Here is a 23,218-nt window from a genome sequence, read left to right on the forward strand (position 1 = left end):
GGTGAGGGATCAAGACTTACCCTTGAATTTTCAGTTCATGTTCTAATAAAGATCACTTTCATTATCATTATTATGAACGTATATTTTTTTTTAACCAAAAATACACTTTTTAAAGTCCCCATATTTTTTTATACTTTTATTTGTTAATTTCTCTCTTTCTCTCTCTTTCTCTCTCTCTCTCTGTCAAGTACCCCCTTTAGTGCCATTGGGGTACATGTACTCCCATTTGAGAAACACTGCCCTAAGCCAAACTTTCCCCTTGCTTTAATACATTAAGTAAGTACTGTTCTCCTTTCAATATACCCTGAATCGCCCATTAAATGACCTAAACTTAACCCTCACCTTCTACTAACTTCTAGTTTTTATTGAATTTTACTAGCCATTTAAGTTTGGTTTATTGAGTGGGGAAAGATTAATCACTGTTTTAAGTTACTATGAATAGATTTTAAACTTGATAAAATTATTAGGAATGATTATCTATTGAATTTAATAATATTTTCTACTTAGACTATTATTTTACTGTTGTAGACTTAAATGTTATTATATTCCTTTACCCATCTACATACCACAAGCACATTAGCCCCATTGCTTATTAGCAGTTATAGCTTCCAGTCTGATTATACCCTAGTAAAATAAAAAAGTGATGCATTATTTACCAGCCAAGAGGTGTCTTAAAATTTCCATGTTTGATGTTTTCTTTGTGAGTTTTTCCTCGAAAAGTACCGTAATCCTCTGACCCAGATCTCAGACTCCACTGATGTAAGCGTACTTGTTTTCTCTTTTAAAGATAATCAATGTCACATTGATTGCACACGCTACTTTGCTGCAAATCTTGAGATATTCTTGCACAACTAAACATCAAATTGAAAGAACCAATAGATATTGGTAAAAATGTAGGCACGTAGAATCGTACGAGGGTGAATAACCAATATCACATGACGTGATGCCCTAGGCCTAGAAATTAGGACCTAGGTTTTTTTTTCCCCCAGAAAGCTTAAAACTATTGGATTACTGTTTGCTTTATTGTACCTTCTGATAACAGCCCTAATTTCTCGCCCTATTGTATAATATAAAGAAGAAGAAGAAGCTTTATTGTTAATCAAACAGAGAGACCTAATCAGACTTCTATCAAATGAAGAAAATGTTATCACATGGTCAGGTTTTGTATGGTAACCTTTGTTGCTTTTGCCACGTTGCAAACAAACATAGTCAGAGATTAAAGTGGTGAAAAAAACAGCATTGTGCCAGGCACAATGTCATGAGGTTCCGGCTGATGTAATAATGCTTCCTAGACAACAGGCAGGTTATATAAACTTCTATTAAAACATTGTTTTAAGTTCAAACATCTATGCGCCCAGTAGGCACAATAATTCATTCGTTGAAAAACAACAACAACCAATACTCAATTTCTATAAATACACTGAACAAAAATATAAACGCAACACTTTTGTTTTTTGCTCCCTTTTTTCATGAGCTGAACTCAAAGATCTAAAACATTTTGCATATACACAAAAAAAAGTTGTGTATAAAAAAAGTTCTATATAAGGTGTTACGTTTTACTAATATATAATTAATGCATATTTTGTATGCATGCATAAGAATAAGTAATTACATAATATAACTTGTATTATTGCTTAATAATGTTTTTGTCAACTCTGCAGTAAACATTAATTAACTGCTTATTAATGCATTAACTGTTAATTAATATTAGGTAATGCATTATAATGTTTAAAAACTTATTATTAAACTGTTATTTAATAATATTAATTAAAATTAATTAAGGGACCGTTATTGTAAAGTGTTACCGAATATTTTCACTTAAATGAATGAAGCATATTAAGCTGTGCTATGAAGTTGATAACTGAGTTTGTAATTTCTTTCCTCTTACACAGACTGTATGCTGCTTCTCTTATGAGCCTGAAGTTTGCTACTTATGCTGTGGAACCTACGCATAATCCATGTGCAGCGCTTCTTAGTTCTTAGAAATGCAAATGTAATACTTAAGGGGGAAGAGAACTTTAGGATTATATGCCATACCTCACCAGTCAATGAAAGGATTTGTGCCATCATGGCCCAGATGTCTTGGCCAATCAGTGCTGAGGCCAAAGCAGCAGTTAAAACCAACCTTACTGTTACACTATTTTATCCATACAGAAATGATTATTTATTCTTTTAGGAATTGTTAAAACCACAGTTACTTTCCTGAATGTTATGCTTTCAGGAGCTTGAAAATGTCCTAAATCTTTTAGCACTATAAACATAACACCATATCACTCAATGCAAATGTTAATTGGTGCATAGGGATGTTTCTAAAGTTTATTGAACACCATTGCCTGGATTGGGGCCCAGTATAAGAATGAAGTTTGAAAAAGGTTGTGCTTTGTAATATTGAGATGATCTGGCGTCTGGGCCACTAGTGTTAAAACAAACAAACAAACAAACAGAAGGAGTCCTCCAGAAGGTTTTTACTGCCCTCTAGTGTTACAAAACAGGTGACACTGTTATAACCAATGAGGATAGATTGCTGTGACCACTTGGTGGGCTAGACCCAGATACACATTGTGTTTCATCCTGATTGTTTTCTTCAACTTTAGATACAAGGATTAATCTCTCAATAGTGGGAAGTTTTTGAGGCCATTTCCATTTTAGACCAGGGGAGGACATTTCTGCAAGTTTTACGTGCCCTCAGGCTCCAAGACACATGATTACAAGAAGACATGTTTTACCAGGCAGAACACCATCATCTCATTCAGGTGTTCTGGAGCAGGAAAACATCCAGTATGTAAAACCTGCAGGATTGCAGCCTTTTAGGACCATTTCGGTATGGATGCATGATTGGGGTCACACAGTACTCAAAATATTTTGTTGTGTGAATTTTCTCCACGATCCAAAAACATGACTGTTAGGTTGATTGGAGTCTCTAATTGTTTGTCTGTCTGTGTGTTGCCCTGTGATGGACTGGCGCCCTGTCCAGGGTGTACCCCTGCCTAGCAACCAGTGTGAGCCGGAGATAGGCACCGGCAAATCCCTGCAACCTGGAAATCGGTCTGAAAATGGATGGATGGAAATGTGTACATGCCTTGGTCTGGATAAGCAGAGGATGGTGAGTGTAACTCAAAAGGTTAATAAAGTCCTGAACTTGATTCAGTGGGAGAACATTGAGCTTAGAGGCTCAGACGGTTCTTCTGTAGAAGTTCTTTGGCCTTTCCAGGCCAGATGACACATGCTTCCTGCATATCCTGCAGTCTAGAATCTAGATGGACATGACCATTATATGTGTCCACCTTGTCAGGTTCTTGAAGAGTCCCTCTACAATGTCCCAGCTTCTTACCTTATCTCTGAGCATGAGTCGGTCACCTCTTTGTAAAAGACAGGAATGTTAACTTGGACCAATCTTTAGCTTGAATGGTTGCTTATTTTAGCTTATATTCCTTGGGGGCTATAGTTTGACAGTCACGCTGGGGTCAAGGGGGCCACAATGCTGTCGCTGTGTGGAAAGAGAGCAGCGAGGTAACTGGGTCCACGGCCCCGGGAAGCAGCGAGTTGGGAGCAGGACAGCGGTGTAAAACTCGCTTTAAACATATCGTCATGTCTGCTCTTCTGGCGGCCCCCACAGCATGTAGGTCATTGTTTGCTGTTAATGAAACACACATACATACACACACACTGTAGGTACAGAGATGAGGCAGAGTAGTGATAATAACAGTAAACACACACCTTTTGTCTGTGATTGAAACTCTGGCACTTTCTGTCCATCTTGGTTCTCTCTTTGACTCAGTTCACTGTAGAAACAACTCTCATATCGCTCCACAAAAAGCTGAAACATGGCGGTGTTGACTGGAAAAGGCAGTGACCGGGGCTGAGGTTTGGAGCTGACCAATCACAGCGCTTATGTTCCACGTCGGATTTTTGGGAGGTGCACGTCAGTTTATGGGGAGGGGGTCTACGTAGAGCACTACATGCGTTGATTTGACGCGGAACCATATATCAGGCTTAAGATTTCCTTAGAGCAGTATTTTTCAAATGGGGCTACGTGTACCCCTAGGGGTAAGCAAGAGCACTACAGGAGGTACTTGAGATAGAGAGAGAAAGAGAAGAAAATTTACAAATGAAAGCATTAAAAATAGGCAGTGGGTATCCGTACGGTTGACATATCAATATACTGACATTCTATTTGTATGCAGCGCGCCTCATTGGCCAGTTTAGGTAACGCAATAGATCAGTCATTGGCCAGTTTAGGTCATGTGACTAAGACTAAACCTAATCCTAATCCTATCCCTAAGACGCTACGTACGTGTACTTTGGTAAATGTACCAGTAGCACCGGGGGTTGTCGTACAGCAAGTGTACAAATAGACACTTTCTTAAGAATATGGGGTTTTATAATGTTTATTTTTAGTTAAAAATGATAATTATACTAATTATTACCAGCAACTCACAAAGTGATGATCAGAATGATCTTTATTAGAACATAACTGAAAATACAAGGTTCAATCTTGGTTCCATATCAGGAGAGATGACCGTAAATGGTAAAAAACATGAAACGATAAAATAAATCTATTCAGGAAGCACTAAGGTTCATTATAAGGTCATTGGTACATGGTGTGTTTTTAGGTGTGTAACTTGTTTACATTGAAATGTTGCATTTTGATACCTACCTTCTGTGCTTCGCAGGATTTAAAAAATGAGGATGATAATTCTATTTGAAATGTATCCTATTTGCAAAGAAACTTGAATGAAATAAAGATTGAAAGAAAGTGCGCACACTGCACTTTTTCCAAAACACTTCTCTGCTCATTAAGAACCAAAGAAGAAAAAAATTGCTTGAAATAAAGCCTGAAGTAAAACCACAGTTTTACAGCATGAGTATGGGAAGGTATTAAATCTGTCTCTGAATTGCCCTCATTCCAGACTTAGTGCCTGGCATCCTTAAAACCAGTTTCAATAAATAAAACATCTGTTTTTCCATTTCTTGTAAACCTGCTGGGCACTGGAAAATAGGCCAAATTAAACTTGGTCTCAAAGCCACTGAGCTAAAGTGAAAAGTCTTCCTTCCCCTAATCCCAATGTGTACGTGCAAATCTGTGTTTCTAAGGAACCACTGAGTTATTGTATGTATTCCAAGCAGTCAAAACATAGCGTATTAAAAAAAATATACAGAGGTTTTATAATATCCGGCTTACAGTCAATGATCAGTTTGTAAATGTCAGTTTGACCAAAAAAAACATGTCATATTTGATTTATTTCTTTAACTAAATCTAAGTCCCTTCAGTAAAACATACCACTTATATCTTTAACGCGTATTATGTAACAGTGAAAGAAAAAAAACCAAGTTTGACTATGTTAAAGTGGACGAGAGAACGCGGTCTTATAATTTGCTCTGAACTTTGTTAACTCCATTACAAGCCTTATCGCTTGAGTGCCTCCAAATTGAACTGGAGAATAAAATGTGGTCACGTGATTCAAGGCCTTGCCTGAACTTATCTGAGCTATTTGGGTAGATTGTAGCAACGTGTCAATGTTAGCAGTGCAGACTCACTCTCCTAGTTTCACTGACCTAGATTGGACAGCTGTGGGGGTCTCTAAAATCTCTAAAAGGCAGTTCTTATCAAATTAATATTTCATACCTGTAGTGCCTGTACTGTTTAGCTCAGTGCTGTCAGTCCAACAATGGAAAACTGTTTTTATCTAAACTGCTCAAATTTAATTTGTAGCAGGGTTAGGGTAATTTACATTTTTCACTTACAATTACGTTTTTCAATTACTTATGTTCAATTACAACTCAATTAACTAATTTGTATTCTCACAAAAACAATTGCAATCACATTCTCAATTATTAAGGTTCAATTACAAATAATCAAATACTGAGCCTGAAAAACATAGGAAAGTGTCTATTTGTACGGTTGCTGTACGAACAACCCTCGGTGCAATTGGTACGGTTACCGAATTACAAGTACGTAGCGTGTTAGGGTTAGGGTTAGGTTTAGGATTAGGTTTAGGATTAGTCAAGCGACCTAAATTGGCCAATGACTGACCTATCACGTGACCTAAACTGGCCAAAAAGGGGCGCTGCGTACGGATAGAATGTCGGTATATTGATGCGGCAACTGTACGGATAGCCACTGCCAAAAAAATAACCTAATAACAGTTAACCATCCACTTGTGTTAGCTTTCTGTTAGGCTTCCTAATCAATGACAGTATAGGTTTTTAATATTTTTGGTGTAGGCTTCTGAGCCTTTTTTGTGTCAGTGTACCCCTAGATTTGTATATTTTAAATGGTAAAATGTAGGAAAGCTTGAAATATATTATAATAATCGTTAACTACACATGTGTAGAACTACATAGAACTGTCGTTAATTTATAATTGACATTTTTCATAGAATTTTCATGGCAATTACAATGTCAGTTATCTGAACTCAATTACAATTTGATTATGATCATGACAGCAACAGATTTTTAAAATTATAATTACAATTATGCAATTACAATTATTATTGACCCCAACCCTGATATGTGGATAAAGCACGTTTGCTGCTGCCATGATTCATTTTCCAAAATTTTACATTTTGCACCATTTCATATTCAAAGAAAAGATCCTCATTGAGCACAAGCTTGAATATTATACATGCTTTTAATTAAAGCATTGGTTTTCAAACACTCATCTCTTGATGCAGCGACATCCTGATTGAGATGGACAGAAAGTGTCACATTTTCAACGCATGGTTCCTTACATTTTATGTACCTTCATGATTAAAAATGAGATTTTCTTGCCACAAAAGTCTTGATTTTATTGCCTATATGAGTAATATTACTATGAAACTGGAAGTTCATTGGTGGGTCTCTAGTATTTTAGCATTTGTGCTACTATGGAGTAAACATTTCCCATGTGTTTGCTAAATAGCTGCATATTGTTATTACCATTCACACTTTTTATAGGCAGCTTTGAAACTATTTTTCAGGCTTTCTCCCTTCCGTACTGTAAGGTTTCTCTGTGTTTTTAATATATGAAAATAACTTCATAAAAAGTACAAAATATATATAAAAAAAATACTCATTGGGCTACCTTAATGCAAACATGATGTTGCAGAACTCCCTGCTAGTATTTGTGCAATTAAAGAATTATGAGGGTTGATAAATAGGTACAATGTGGTAATAACATTTTTGTGCTTAGATACATGTAAGTCCTTCTTTAGCAATATTCATTCTCTTCTGCTTCTTGACGAAGGCGGTCACATTTTTCTGCCCTTGCTACCAGTTTTTGCAGCTGAGTGGTTTTTCCTATAGTTCTGTACTAAGTTTCTCCTTTTGGAAATTCAGTTCATAATCTGTTTTTTTTCCCCCTCACCTCTCCTTATGTTGTTTCCCCCTTTTTTTCTTCTAAATACGGGGCACCTCAAATGCTCTTGGCGACCCACAGTTCTCCCGTTCTTGTCTCCCATGTTATTTCTTACTGTCCTTCCATGTTCTGTTTAGACGGGATGATACTGAAATATGTGTAAAGCACTTTGTGGTTTTTATTACCCGTGAAAAGCGCTCTATAAATAAAGATTACTTACTTACTTACTTACTATATGTTTTCAAGAAGAAGAAGAACCTTCTCACAATGCAATTAGCAGTGATGCTTAAATTGGAAGTTGCTAGCCAGGTCAATCAAATCAATCAGGATAAAGGAAAGTTTTTCAGTAGTAATCTATTAATGTAAGTAATATATCGCACAATAACAATTAAAAAAAAAAAAGAGAAAGGCTTACGCTAAGGGACAAACTGGGTTCTTCATTCATTCAGGTCATAAGAATGAGGCTGAAGATCTTTGAAAAAGCTTTGTTGGTTGGTGGCTTTATTTCATGTTCTAGACAAGGGACGGGCACCTCTTATCGCAGTGGGGCCGCAAAATTGTGATTGTCTGATCCAAGGGCCACATTATCAACATGCATGTCAGCGTTAAGAATAATGACCAATCTGAGCATTAACACAAAGGGTTTTATCTTTGCTTGTTATTTTTTTTTTTTGTGTAGTTTTATTGTTGTTTTTACTGATTTTTTAGTCATTTTGTGCATTTTTGGAGTCATTTTCTGTATTTATGTCATTTTGGAAATTTCTGCTTGCAATTTGTGTATTTTAGTCAATATGTGTGTTTTTGTTATTTTTGTGTGCTAGGTTTGCATTTTGTGTATTTTTTATGGTTTTTGGAGTTATTCTGTTTTATTGTGGTTTTGGGTATTTGTTCTGTCATATTTTGTAATTGTGCATTGTGTTTCTTTGGAGTCGTTTTGCATGTACTTTTGTGTGTCTGATGTCCTTTTGTGTATTTTTGGAATCTTTTTTTCTGTTTTTCTTGTTGCTCCGTGTATTTTTGTTGATGTTTTTTGCATTTTCCCATAGTCTTATGTGATTTCAGAGTTATTTCGTGTGTTATGTTGGACTTCATATTACTTCATATTTCTTGAAATACATATTTTGGTGGATTTATCTTGGCTAGGCTATTGCTAGCTTCTGTTCACTCATTTATTGGGACTCAAGAAGTCCAAGGTTCTGGGAGTATTTACATACTGATAAAGCATTATGTAGATTTTTTTTTTTGGCTTTTAACCCTAACCCTAAGCTTTAATGGTTTTTCTTTTTGTTTGCTTTTTTTGTTTCCTAATTCTTCACCACAAAAAGCCCACAAGATGTCAGCCTTTAGCCAAAGTTGCACAAAACTCACTCCTACCCAGATGCAGCCCCTGTTGCCTGAGGGCATCATTACACACGTAATAAAGCAATAGTCAGTCATTTTCTACGCTTAATTGATCCCTCTGCTTCTCAACAATAGGTCCTCTGACATTCCATTTTGCAGCAGAAGCAGCAGCATGTCTTAGAGTAGAATACTTATTTTTTTCATTGTCTTGTTTTATTCTCTTTTTTGTTTGTGTACATGTGTTTGATGGCAGCGGTTAAGGTCTCAGCAGGTCATCCTCCCATTCTGTCAAACCATAATCATGTCCTGGCATTCAACTGGGATTGTGAAACACGTCTGAAGGACACCTCACACATACCTCATGCCAAACTATTTGTGAACACTTGTACAAGTTGGCTGACCGTAATCAAACATTAAGCAGATAAGATAATGTTTATTTTTGCTATTAAGCTGGTTCACAAACACAAATGCACCCAGACAGAAGTGCAAAGGTGACGTGGTCCATGGTCCATGTTCAAATGTGTGCTGACCTTCACATTTACTGATTTCCATCTGCCTTTAATGGCTAAAACTATGGGAAAAGTCATTAACTACTTCAATAAATAAATATATAAGTAAATAAAATGCGCCAAAACTATGGGGCGCTGATTGAAGTTGCACATGCTAAAATAAACAGCAACTTTTTGCAAAATTTAACAACAAACCACATTTTCAAAACTTGTGATTTTTTTTTTTTTTTTTTTTTTTAGTATTTGATGTCAATATTAACTATTCAATCTAAATGTTTAATCTAAATCTAAATTTGATTTCTAAATGTTAAATCTTAATTCTAAATGCTGGATTTTTAATATTAGCTAAATATTTTGTTTCACCCGTGACATTTAGATTTAACATTTTACATATAGATTTAACATTTTGATTCAGATTTAACATTGACATTCAGATTTAACATTTAGTTTTAATATTTAGATTTAGATTTAATATTTAGTTGATTTAGATTTAACATTTAGATTTCGATTGAATATCTAACATTTAGATTTAGATTCAACTTTTAGATTTAACATTGATTATATTTTTACGAGTAAAAAAGAAAGAAAATAATAATAATTAAACAACCATAGTGCTGATATTATTAGCATACTATTCTTGATAGCATTATTAACAACTAGGTAATAAAAAAAAAAAAAGTTTTATCCCCGCCTCCCTAAATTGATTGACACCTGTGGAAGTTTGGACGAAGCGTGACCCAGTGCGATACGTGAGTGCCGTCATCATGATAAAATAAAATAAAAACTGACAAAACTAAAGCTGGAAAGACATGGGTCAGGGACGGGTCCGGCAGTGACGGAACTACCGGCATTCGGCTTACGCTGTAGTCAGGATTGTTAAAAACGAACACGAGTCTAGAGGAAACCTAATCTACAGCAGGCCTTATATTCATGTTGGATATTTCATATCTCTCATTTTACTTAAAATAAAACTGTATTCTATATGTAAACTTTTGTTCTATAGTCTTCTGAGTTAATCTATTTCATCAATAATAAATAAGTTTCATCTGCTTTTATTTGCTATGTGTGCTACATCTTAAATGTGTACAGCTTTTATTCTATTTATAAATATCTAAATATTTATCAACTTCTAATGACATCATCCATTGGTTTGCCCGATGTAATTTGACGATGTAATGGATGACTTCACTGGCAGGAAAACCAGTCGAATAAACTTGTAAGGCTGGACTGAATAATGGATGGTGCTTCTTTAGCTTGTGTTGGTTAATGCTTCTTTATAAAGTACCACCAGAAAATGACACTATTCTGTTTAAGTTGATGTCTTCATTTTAGTATTTTTATGTTAAATATGGAAGTTTTGGATCTGCTCACAAAATGTGTATTTAAAGTATTTAAGTATTTAAATTAAAAAGAATACTTGATCAGCCAACCCACCACTAGAAGGCACTTTAAATGCATCACTCTTTTTTGTAGCAAATATACAGTGTGCACTTAAGTCTTCAAGCTGCAGCTATTTAAGTCCAATTTATGTTTTTTTTTTTTTTAAATTTTTAAATTTTAAATTTAGGCTAAGTCTTTTATATGTATCTTGTTTTTTGTGTGCAATGCCTTACTCTAATAATATTAAGAATTTGTATTTTGAACCTGTTACTAAGATGTTTATTTAAATTGACTTTAATTGACTTGTGTGTGAAACCTTTTTACCAAAGTAAAAAAAAAAAAAAAAAGTCTAAAAAGTAATTCTGCTCATGTTTTCTCCATATGTAAATCATCTTTGTGGGTATGGTGAAGACCACTATACAAGTGTTAGAAATTATTCTGGTAATAATAATATAATAACAATAATGTTAATATCAATGATTTGGTATATAAAAACAACACCATGTAAGTGGGCGCCCAAAAGAAAAGTTGTAGAAACAGCTTTATAAAACCATTAATTCAATATCAAAACTCATACAACTTTAATATACTGTAAGTTGTCAGGTAATGACGGCTCAGTTTGGCTATTCTATGAAAATGTCATGTGTATATATATTAGTTCTACATACTAATATATATACCTACAACATACAGTAAATCACATTACAGTGAACCACGATAAATCAATACAAATTACAGCTTCATTCATTTTGACATTTCATCACATTATAATAAACTACTATCAGTGACACCAGCGACATACTGTATATACAGACGAGAGCTGAAAGATTTCGGAAAACAATCTAAATGCAATGTTTTAAATATTGCGATTTATTATTCTATTAGTCTTCTTTTCATGTGTTTTTCAACAAACACAAGCAAGAAATTAATCTGTATTATAATAAACAATATCAGACTTAATATACATAAAATGTTCTTTCTTATAAGTTAGGCTTAAGTTAAGTTAAAGGTAAATGAAGTATGAATTAATATGAAATATGGTTTATTTAACAACTTCAGTTATAAAAATGTTGTCTTACAGTCTCCTGCCAACAAGTGTGATATAAACAGACGTATATAAGTCAGTAATAAATCACGCAAACTAAACTACAGATTACAACAATAATGCAAACAAATCTGTGTTTTTACCACTTTAACGTGTAAAACTTTTTGTGTTTCATCTAACATAACATGTAAACATGTGGATTACACCTCTTAAACACCCTCCTATCTTACAGACAGTCTATGAATAAATAAAAAGTACATTAGGGCTCATCATTTTGAGCATGTTCAGTGCACTCTGGTGATCACACACACCGATAGAAGATCCTGATAGTTGTATCATGCACACCTGTATCTGGTGTGTATTCATGTCTATAGGGATGGCTCCTTGCGTCAACGCTGCTTCCAGGGTCTTCTACTTTACCCCGGGAACGGGGCTCCTTCTTCTGCGTCTGGGGAACCGGGGCTACCCCTGTTCCATTTTTAGTCTCGTTTTTAAATTGTTTTAATTTTTACTGCTCTGCAGTGTCAGCTTCTGTCGAACCTGAGACCGTTGAGCAACAGGTTCAAGTGCAAGTTGACTCCGCTTACAAATCATGTGACCACAATACGTGACAAATCTCTTGTTTTATCATATTGTGATATAATCACAAATGCAATTACTTCAGCCTTACTACAGACATGAAGGCCGATTCTAGATGGTGGACATTACAAGCAGACACACACTTCCTAATTTAATTTGATAAATTATTCTAACCAAAATTCATTTTCCCGTATCAACTCTTTCTATAACACCAGTGACTCATCTTATGTATTCATATGAAATTAAAATTATGTAAATAAATTTTGCTCATCATAATGGACACACCTCACTTGACCTCTTGACCCATAGATGTTTGCAGGGATGAAGCAGTTTGTACAAATAGTAACACCTGTGACATTAAATCAAGGACAGCTATTTCTTTCAAAAAAATATTTGATTATTATTTGATATTTTCGTGTTTTAGGAAATATACTAAATAACTATAATCAGGAATTGACATTAACACCAGCTCACCGGTCAAATATCGCTTTAGTTTTGATCTTTTCAATGATCTTTTGTACCCATTCACCACTTTTATTATATGCAATAATTTAAAGATGTTAATATAATGCATCTAAACTTTAGCGTGTCATTGTCAGCTTTAATCACAATAAAATATTATGGAACAACACATTCGTGGCTTATAAATCTGGGAAACCACTAACCACAACGGTCGGCTAGTGAAAAAGTCCTGACTATAAAACTTAACTTTGTTACTATTGTCAAAACAGGAGATAAACATGAATTCAAGGCAAGGCAATTTTTTTTGTATAGCGTATTACATACAAAAGGCTATTTATTGTGCTTTATGTGATTGAAAAGCACATCAGAAAACATGAAACTTTAAGCATTCAAAATCAAGTGTTATACGAGTAATACGAGTCAATATCTGGGCTCTGATTGAATGAAAATCCTCATTGGGTAGCTGACTGTGTCTGCGTTCTGTGAAAGGCTAGTCACAGCTTCAGGTTTGTTTTTACTTTGGTTTGTACTTATTAACTCGTAGAGTTCTGGTAAACGTGGGTTTGTTCAGACGTGCATGCGACTCGCATTTGCGTCTCTGCCTGTGAGAGATTTATTTTTTTTTTTTTTAACCGTCAGCTAGCTTTAACCAGTTTCTTTTACTTCACTGAGTGTCTGACACTTTCTTGCTGTATTTCATAAAAAAATAGTGGTATGAAAAATATTACAAAGTAAGCCACACACACACATATCCCGCCCACTTTCGGGTTTGGCCCCGCCCACTCCGAGTACAGATACAGATAATTCATATGGTTAACAGATACAGATAATGCTGTACTGGCTCATCCCTAGTCACCATGTTTGCTGTGAACTCTGGGCTCCGCTATCTGACCTGGTTTGGGACTTGGTCTTTAGCGTTTAAAGATTGAGACTTTTCCCTGTTATCATCCCTGTCATGATTTGGTTGAAGGAAGTTTTCACTCATCCAGCAGTTTATCTTTTCTAAGCAGTCACTAGATATAGTTGTGTCATCTGCATAGCTCTAATAATCAACCCTACAGCTCCATAGAATTTGTCTAAAAGAAATCATATAAAGGCTAAAATTTAAATTCAAAATGTGTCACTAAACCAGGGGGCCAAATCTGGCCCTTTAGACCATCCAATTTGGCCCGCAGGAGAAAGTTAAAAAAAAAACAGAAAAAACATAAATAATTCCCTAAATTACCAAATAATTCAGTTGTAGATATCTCAGCCCTTCTAAATACACAACTTTAATAAAACCCCACAATATTTGGAGCATCACAATTTCCCCATGCTTTTATCACATGACTGCAGTCATTTTAAATCTCAAATTGTTCAATGAACTCAATTTTCCTGAAATTGTTTTCACATAATTTCCCCAAATGAAATAAAAAATGGTCACAAAATCAATGAAATTTAAAAGAGAAAATCCTGCAGGGACTGATGTCTGTCACTTATTGCTTGAATATTGTCGGTGCCTTCCATACTTTATGTATTATTTATACGGCGTGTAAAGTGCAAACTTGGTGACATTATTGTTGAAATTGCTCTTTCTTAAGCATAAAATCTGCGGCCCACTTAAGATCAAACTAATTTGTATTTGGTCCCCCGAACTAAAATGAGTTTGACACCCCTGCACTAAGTCATGAGTCCTTACCTGAGGGAAATTGATGGGACTTCTTGCTTGAAGATATGTTTTTTAAAAAGTGTGTTCAAACTGCCTTATATATTGTTTAATAACAACAACACACTTAATTATGACAAAACATGCATCCTTTGTGTCATCGTCAACACTTTTGAGTGTTTTACCTGGTGAAGCAGGGGCAGGAGAGCCACCGTTTTAATAGAAATACCCAGTTATGTGAATAATTAAACTCTTATTCAGGTTATAATTCTCGTTTTCTGTCATCCGGCACCAGTGGTACGTTTTCATGGCTGTCTGTGGTAACTTTCTGAGAGTCGCTCCTCACTGTGTCAGCATGACCGGGTGGAGCAGGATGAGCTGCACATGTTTAAAGCATGCTCTGAGCCTTCACACTCCTTCTGTTTCCCCTTTCCTACACACAGAGCAACTCATACGGCTCAGCTGCAGAGTGGGAGGGCCCAGTGGACGTCACCAGAAAGCCTTTTCACCAATCACCAGGGTTTTCCCGCCCTCCCTGACTTACTCTCTTCCTTTTTAAACCCTCCCTCTGTGCACAACAACCAAAGAAAAATAAGCCCAGAGGAAAAAAAAAAGAAGTGATAAGCAGCAGGCAGCTTCTGGGTTTGGCTTTCTCCTGCTGTATGGGTGTGAGTGAGTGAGTGTGTGTGTGTGTGAGTATGTGGTGTGTTTAGGGTTTCTCCTCTCCTGTCACAGTAGCAACACACGTCGACCCGGAACAAAAGGCTAAAGCAGCTCAACAGCAGTAGAGGAGGCTCAGCGTGACTTCACTCAGAGAGGAACCCGACCTGGCCCAATGACTCCAAATACAGCAGCAGGGGAACCAAGGTGCTGCACCTAGATTGACCTCCACCCTGTTTCTGACAGTCCCTCTCACTGTCTTCCTCTTTCACTCCGTCAACCTGTTGCTGAAACCTCCCTACACACCTTGGTCATCTGATCCATTTCATCCACCTGGCCTCTAAGATGTCAGACAATGACTGCCTCTCACCCATTGGGCTAGACTGTTGCAGTTGTTGCCTGGACTTGGCCAATGGCTGTGACGATTCCCTCTCCAGCAGCACGTCTCAGGGCATGGGTTCCCCCGGTGGGCTGCTGGGGAGCCCCACCAGTCCCAGTGTCAGTCACTTTCGTCAGCTTCGCAGCCAACTGATGTACCAGAACTTGAACACAGACAAGCTGAACAACATCATGAGGCAGGACTCCCTGGAGTCGGTGGTGAGGGATCCCTGCTTCCTCCTTAATGAGGGCATCTGCAACAGCAACATCGACCAGACCATGCTGTCTATTTTGCTCTTCTTTCACAGGTATGTCACTAGTTTCTCTATTTCACATCAACCTGCACAACTCTGAACATGTTTTTGTTAAACACTTCTCTTAAAATCACTTCGCAATTGTCACTGTTCATACTTATTCTGCGGAGTTGACGTATGCGAAAAACTTTGCTACAACTCTGCATATTCTTCCAGTCTGGCCATGATACTACCTGAACAGGTACAGGACGCGAGTAAAACTTCACTTCCGAGTCACATACTTTGGCCAATCGGGAACGGAAAAATTGGATAAAGGTGCTAGTTTTCCGTTTTTCAATAAGGTGTGTCCTGTTTTTTAATTTAGGTTTTGGAAATTCATATGTCAAAATTATTATATATTTTTTTCTTGTTTTTTTTTGTTACATAATGAAAAACAAATGGACTAATGATAGCTTATCAGATATAGCTTGTCAGATCATTCCTAAATAAAGGGAGTATATTGTTCCTAAATGAAACATGGTACCCCCCTTCTTTTTTTTTTTCTTCTTTTTTTCTTTAAAAATGCTGACAGCAAAATTTACAGTCTTGGATTACAGTGGAGTCACACAAGCTTACAAAGTTTCACAAAGCAAACACTGTGATTACCTTGTAGTCGTCTAGATACATCAATGAATCATGATGACAATGCATTTAAGCAAAGGAAGGCTACGTCACACATCCGTGTATCAGGTATCAGTACTTTCATGTTGCATATGTTACATACAATAGTGTGCGTGTGTGCGTGCGTGTGCGCACGCTGTACTGTATGAGCAGAATGCTGCTCTCACTTCCCGACTTGGTGGCTTTTTACAGTTATTGTGTGAACTAACATCACACAGATGTGTTACCAAATTGAAGAAATCCAACAATTTAAAAAACAAGATTACATGGAAAAAAGAGAGATTAGGTGAATTATTACAAAATTGGTATTTTCCTTGTCTTTGCCAAATTGCTTTTATGAAATCAAACAGTGTTGATGTAGCTCACCTCGACGACAGTGTTCTCCTTCCAGTGGGATGTTGGGTTTAGCAGCTACCGCCAAAATGACTACAGCTAGAGTTTACATTGCTGTGAACTGTTGAACCTGTGCCAACTGTATACGACTGTATCGTCTGGTCTCGTCATCTATAGCTGCTTTTCCCTTTCCAGAGTCTATCCTAACAGACTGTACAGTTATCAGACGTAGGGGTCGTTTCTGTCGACGTGTTATCAACGTAAAAACAACCTTCTCAGTGTGTGTATACTGTAAAGTATGTGTCAATAAAATTTAGATATGTGTGTATTGTGCAAGGATCTTGACATATATGTCAGACTTATGTATTCCGCCTGATAACAATGTTTATCAGTCATAGTAAATTTAGACTGTAAACAACCTTTGACTGATTTCCTAGAAGAGGGATGCCTTCTATCAATTTCTTTCCCTATTTTACTGCTGAACAAGCAGTTTTTTTTTAATTTTAGTTCCAGTAAGATTAATTTTGTCTTCTTTTTTAACAGTGCGTTAAATTGAGGTTTTGTTTTTTCAGACAGTATTTGCAGGATTTGTTTATACTGTCAACTGCCAGTCTTCCTCAGAGGAGTTCTGCTGATCGCCTTTGATGGTTCCTTTGAAGTTTCACTTGACTTCCATGTAGTAGTTCCAGCGAGATTCATTTTTTTCTTCTTTTTGAACAGCATGTTAAGTTGAGGTTTTGTTTATTCAGACACAAGGTTTTACCTCTGATGAAGACTGGCAGTTGACAGTCGAAACATGTCAGGAGATAAAAAAATCCTGAAAAACCTCAACTTCATATTTTATTTTGTATACAGGTTTATTAATTGCATGTGAAAGGAATGTTTTCATTGTATGTTGTAAGACATTGTAAATCAAAGTCCATTTATTGACCTAATGCTTATGGTTTTATGTATTTTTCTCGTTCAATAAAGCACATGTGATAGCGTTAACTCTGATTAGGATTGATCATAACATTATCACATCAGTAATGTTCTGCCAAGATTTATTATCAGTGTTTTATTGAACATCAACCGAAACCAAGCAGCCACAGACTTTCAGACGAGTTAATCTTTAACCTGTCTTTACTTTCCTGTATACTGTACACTAAGCTTCCTTATCTCCTGTTGTGGGCATACAATGTTTTCTACATCTGAGAGGCTGATAGAAACCCAGACTGACCCTTTAAAAATTTTAAATTGACAATAAGCACAAGTGTAAGAAAGATCCACAAAGCTTCACATTGTTTAGAGCTAAATTGCACTTAGTTTTGTTTGCGCTGTTTTGTGCTGCACACTTCAGTACAGTAAACAATGTCCTTATTGTTTTTATATCAAAGGTTTGTCATCATAATATGGCCTTCCATTTACAATATTTACTCAGAAGAGTAAATTTACTTGAGTATTAGTGAGTATATAGTGTATCGTTTGATAAGTGCATCGTTTTTTTCTTCTTCAGTTTTTCAATTAAAACGATCTTTATTACCTCCTCCAAGTAAGAGCAAAAAACATTTCATATTTCACATTACTATTTTATACAAGCATAAAGTGGAAATATATCCTCATGTTGGCACTCCTTAGTCATTAGCTGTGTTTTCATTACCCTGGGAAATGCACAAAATCTAAATAGCGCAATAAAAACTGGTGATGGAAACGAAAAAGATCTTACGCTTTCATTTTTCAGATGTTTCGATATTGAAATGTGTCACAAAAGTGCTATGGAAACACGTTTTCCGCAATTACACATCACAGATTGTGACGTATCTTGTCACATGACGTGACATACTTGGTCACATGACCACTTCTCTCCAAGAAAACATGTCGCAATACGTGTAAACAGAAGACAAGACCGAGACATTTCTTCGTTATACTTTAAAATTATTACTGCCACATTAGACGTGAAACAACAAAGGAATACAAAGTGTCATATGAAGGTTTTGGAGAGTCCGTTTTCCTGCAGTGAAGTCTCACGGGATGAGATTTCACGGGAGTTACGAGGCGCCTGCCGCAAACAACCTTCAATGAAAACATTGCAATTATGCTATAGGGATATTGCTTTTATTTTATTCAATGTTTCAACCACGCCCAACGAGAGCTGGAGATAGGCACCAGCAGGCCAACATGACCCTGAAAAAAATAGTTTTTGTTGTATATTCTGTTTATTAGTTTTAGTTTTTTTTTTTTTTACAAAAACAAATACACAAACATTACACAGTGAACAACCATTAACACTGCAACAACAACAATAATAGAGCTGCGAGACTGGTCCATATAATAAAGTATGTGGCATCAAGCACAGTGAAATAATGCAACATTTGCGTATTTGCCCATACCGTATGGTGACATTTACCAATACAATATGTTCATGTCCAAACCCAAATCAGGAAAAGCGGTTTTTTAACCGACGCAAACAGTTGTTTTCAGTTTTATTTAAAGCAGCTGAATCACTGATTAAATTAAAAAACAATTAGTGTTGGCAAAATGAGCCAAAAGGTAAACTCTTCTTATCTTTTATTTTTTTATTTATTTTTTTTTAAGATTTTTGATTTGTCTCCAAGAAAAAAAAAACAACAGTAGGCAACACACAGAATACCCAAAAGACACTGGAAAAATAGTGCAATGAAGGAGATAAAATAAACAATACAATAATAGAGGCTATGTATAAATGTAAATATAAATAGAAAATATAATGATATAAGGGGCGATATTTACATATTTACAGATGGTGTAATGGATGCCTTAGTTATACATGTGTATCACTGATTGAGCACATCTGCAGTAGATAAATGTGGTGATCTGTGTTTCTTCTACAACCCACGTTACAGTTGTCTTTGTTTTTTTCGTTGTTGTAATATTTCAGTCAAAAAGGAAACGTGTTCATCTCATCTATGTCACGGTTCATTCATATCATGTAACATTTGTGCCAGATCAACTTTCTGTTAAGCAATCATTCTTCAGCCAGAACATTGTGTTTATGAATGTTTTGAGAGGGAAACACTGGCTCAGATCATGTGGTTTCACACAGGATTTAAACCCTTCTTTTTACATGTGTGCACTTGTAAATTCTTCATGCAGAAACACAATAACACTCATTCATTTACACATGCTCTTACCCACTAATCCTTACGGATGAAACAAGAGTGCTTCATGCTGGGTGGAGGTTAGGAGAAATTCATGTTCACTTTGCAAATATGTGGCTTCTGAAGAAAGCACCGTCTGTGGTTTACACGGTGACCTCACTCTGGGTGGTCAGTCTGTCCACCTGCTATCAGTTTCATTTGCCACTTTTGAGCAGAATAAAATGTTCAGTGGAGAATGAGGAAGCATGGCAGGACATCCTTTGTACTTTTTAAACATCAGTCTGAAGCAGAAGCAATGGTCAAGCAGTGTTATGTAATTCCCTAAAAAGGATCTGGAGGAATCCTGTTAGGCTGAGCCTGAGTGCTCTGATGGGGCGGGATCTGTAATTTCCTCTGGGATAAGATTTGATGAATTGTGTCCACATCCGAGGCTTATGTGTACGTTTGGCAAGGGTGAGAAAACTACTCATGCACGTCTTCACCACAAGCTGTTATTCTGTACTTTAAAGCCACCCTCACATTGCAGGGTGAAGAGCCTGCAGTGATGACAGGGCGAAAAAGCCTCATGATCAGAGACAGCTTCAAGAAAATCACAGAAATCCTCGTATCGGAAAAAACAAACAGCCTGGGATGCAATAAGAGTATTAAACAAACTCAGTAGAATGCAGACATTAATGATAGCAAATGTCTATGGAAAGTAAGTGTGTAAGAAAAAATCAATTTGGTGATATTTGACCAAATCATATCGATGCAAAAAATGTCTGAATGGATTTTTTATGATCTGCATAGCACGTGAAGGCCAGTCATTAGGTGTCAGTGAACCACACCTACCACAACTACCACAATGCATTTTAGCTTGGAAGTTGATTGCACTTTATTTTCATAATGGGCACTTTGATAGTAACTTGTCAAGAGCCAGATTGATGTGTAGCCCTCCCTCTAACTCAAGTTCTCCACATCGATCTGTGTCTGGCAAATCCTTTCGGAACCTGGGAGGGACATGAACAGAATGCTTGAAGCTGATTGGACTAAGCACCTGTCCACCATGATTTGTTTTAGCCAATCACACGGTAACAAATGATGTTGTCGTCATCGCTGCTACAACAACAAGACTCCGCTGGTGAAAACTTCCTTTTGGGATAGTGATGCTGCGGTCATTAGGTCGTTGAGTGACTTTTGCCAATTTTGCAACACGAGTATGTGAGTTAAGGGCACGTTAACCATCCTCATGCGTCGACATCTTTCTTTTTTAATTCGGAGCTATGGTAATAGCGGTAGCCCAGCTAGTTCTTCTCTCCGTAACTGCACATGCGCCAGTTTTGCTTCGGTGCTTCTGCCTTCGTCACACCCGGATATCCCGCCATAAACCACAACACTGCCTCATGATTGGTTCTAATCAGTTTGGTTAGGATTCGAAAGGCAAAGGCGAGAACAGTACAAGATGGATTCTGGTGTTTGTGAACACCAGAATCCATCTTGCAGACAAGGTTACTTTCATAGATGTATGTGGTTGCTTTTTATTGCTTTATTTCTTTAAGAATTTTAAAACTCAACACAATCAGAATCTGTTGTAGAAGCAAAAGTTGGACTTTTTTGAAAAATGTAATTTGACAGTGTGATAAACATATCACTTTTTTAATATCGGTACTTGAATTATAGTTCGTTACCATTTACTTGTTCTCGCAAATTTAAAAAAATGAAATAAATAGTATTTCATGCCATTTTGTTCTTGTAAAGGTGAAATTTGTTATTGTTGATATTGCGATATATCGCGAGGTATATTGTACCGTGATGCAAATCGTGATTCATGGAAATGCACACTCCTAATGGAAAGCTGTTTAAGGGTAAATTTGACATCGGGCATTATCAACCATAGTAAAGCTCTACTATAATGCTCAAATTTGCAGTTCATATCTTTAAATACTGGTTTACTAGTGCAGTTTAGTGTCAAAGAAAATTCAGGCTTGACATTAGGTTTTCAAAAAAATGCCAACCAGTCAGGGAGCTGGATTTGGTTTTAATCCTTCTTACTTCATTTGTATTAGGTCTACTAGTCCTACTAGTTAATCTCTTGGGTTTACTCATAGTACTAGTAGTACTACTAGTGGGATTTTGAGTGTACTAGTAATAGTAAATAGTAAAAAACATGTTTTTATTGCACTAGTAGGCAAATTGACCTTATTAAATAAAAATTGTCTACTAGTTGACATGTTACAAAGCTTTACTAATACTACTAATCACACAAAATGGAAGATTGTTGCGTTGGTGTTGATTGTTAGCCTGCAGTTGTAGATGTTATTTTGTGCTCCATCCATTCTCAAATTAGCACATTTAAAGCGCATGGAATTGCAGTTTATCAGTTAAAAATGTCAACAAACAAAATGACAAAAGGCCTCATGACAACTGTAAAGGAATTAAATGCTGACATGGGTAATATTTTTTTAAAAGTGTTTATTTGTATGGTTGCCATACGGACAACCCCCTGTGTTATTGGTATGGTTACCAAAATACAAGTACGTAGCAATATAGGGTAAGGTTTAGGTTTAGGTTATTATAACCCAATATTGCAAAAATTTTTAGGTTTAGGTTTAGGTTTAGGGTTACATTTAGGGTTAGGATATTATAACCCATTATCGCAACAATTTTTAGGGTTAGGGTAAGTTTAGTCTCAATCACGTGACCTAAACTGGCCAATGACTGACCTATCACATGACCTAAACTGGCCAAATAGGGGCACTGCATATGGATAGAATGTCGGTATATTGATAGGGCAACCGTACGGATAGCCACTGCCTATTTTTTTTTATTAGCCACAGCGTTGTAGTCAAACAGAATAGGACGTGGGCCACAAACATCAAAATTAATTTGATTTGAACATATGAATAATATTGGTAGTCAAGGAAAAGAACCCTGCTGTGCAGCAAATATAGAAGCTGAAGCAGCTAAAGATTTCTAAATGCAGTTATAACCTTTCACTAAAATACATACTGGCGTTTATCTCCTGCCCTCATTTAACTGATTAAAGCTCTTCACTTTGTCCTGAGATGACCCCTTAAAGCTGCCTTTGGTCCAGTCTGCTGCCCAATTTAACTTTCCCCCCTGACTACATACCGGAGACAGGATCCAGCTGTGCCAAACATCCCACTGGGCTGTAGAGCCATACTCTAATCCATATATAAGCTACACAGTTTTCACAGTGAAAGCTGATTCCAGAGGTGAGCAACTTTTATCACAGCAGGGCCACAAAAATGTGTTTGTTTGATCCGAGTGCCACATTATCAACATTCATGTCAGCATTTAGAATAAAGATTGATCTGAGCGTTAACACAGGAAACTACTACACATTTTTATAATCATTTAGTGTGTTTTTCTGCCTTTCTGTGTATGTTCGTTGTTGTCTTGCTTGTTGTGAGGCATTTGGCATTTTTTTGGAGACATTGTGTATTTGTGCTGTCATTTTGCATTTTTTGAAGTCATTTTTGTGTATTTCTGTTGTCGTTTTGCTTGTTTGTTAGTACTG

General features: G+C 36.4%; 1 protein-coding gene across 1 annotated transcript in view; it reads left to right on the forward strand.

Moving 5' to 3' along the window:
* The first annotated feature begins 14,869 nt into the window (after positions 1-14,869).
* The window catches only part of tsc22d3 (TSC22 domain family, member 3), a 66,419-nt gene continuing 58,070 nt past the window's right edge, over positions 14,870-23,218 (forward strand). Inside the window, exon 1 of the mRNA XM_028459601.1 lies at positions 14,870-15,643. Within this exon, the coding sequence (XP_028315402.1) occupies positions 15,303-15,643 (341 nt within the window). The 5' untranslated portion in view covers positions 14,870-15,302. The remainder of the gene's footprint in view (positions 15,644-23,218) is intronic.

This window comes from Gouania willdenowi, chromosome 10, assembly GCF_900634775.1.
Source record: "Gouania willdenowi chromosome 10, fGouWil2.1, whole genome shotgun sequence".
Lineage (NCBI taxonomy): Eukaryota > Metazoa > Chordata > Actinopteri > Blenniiformes > Gobiesocidae > Gouania > Gouania willdenowi.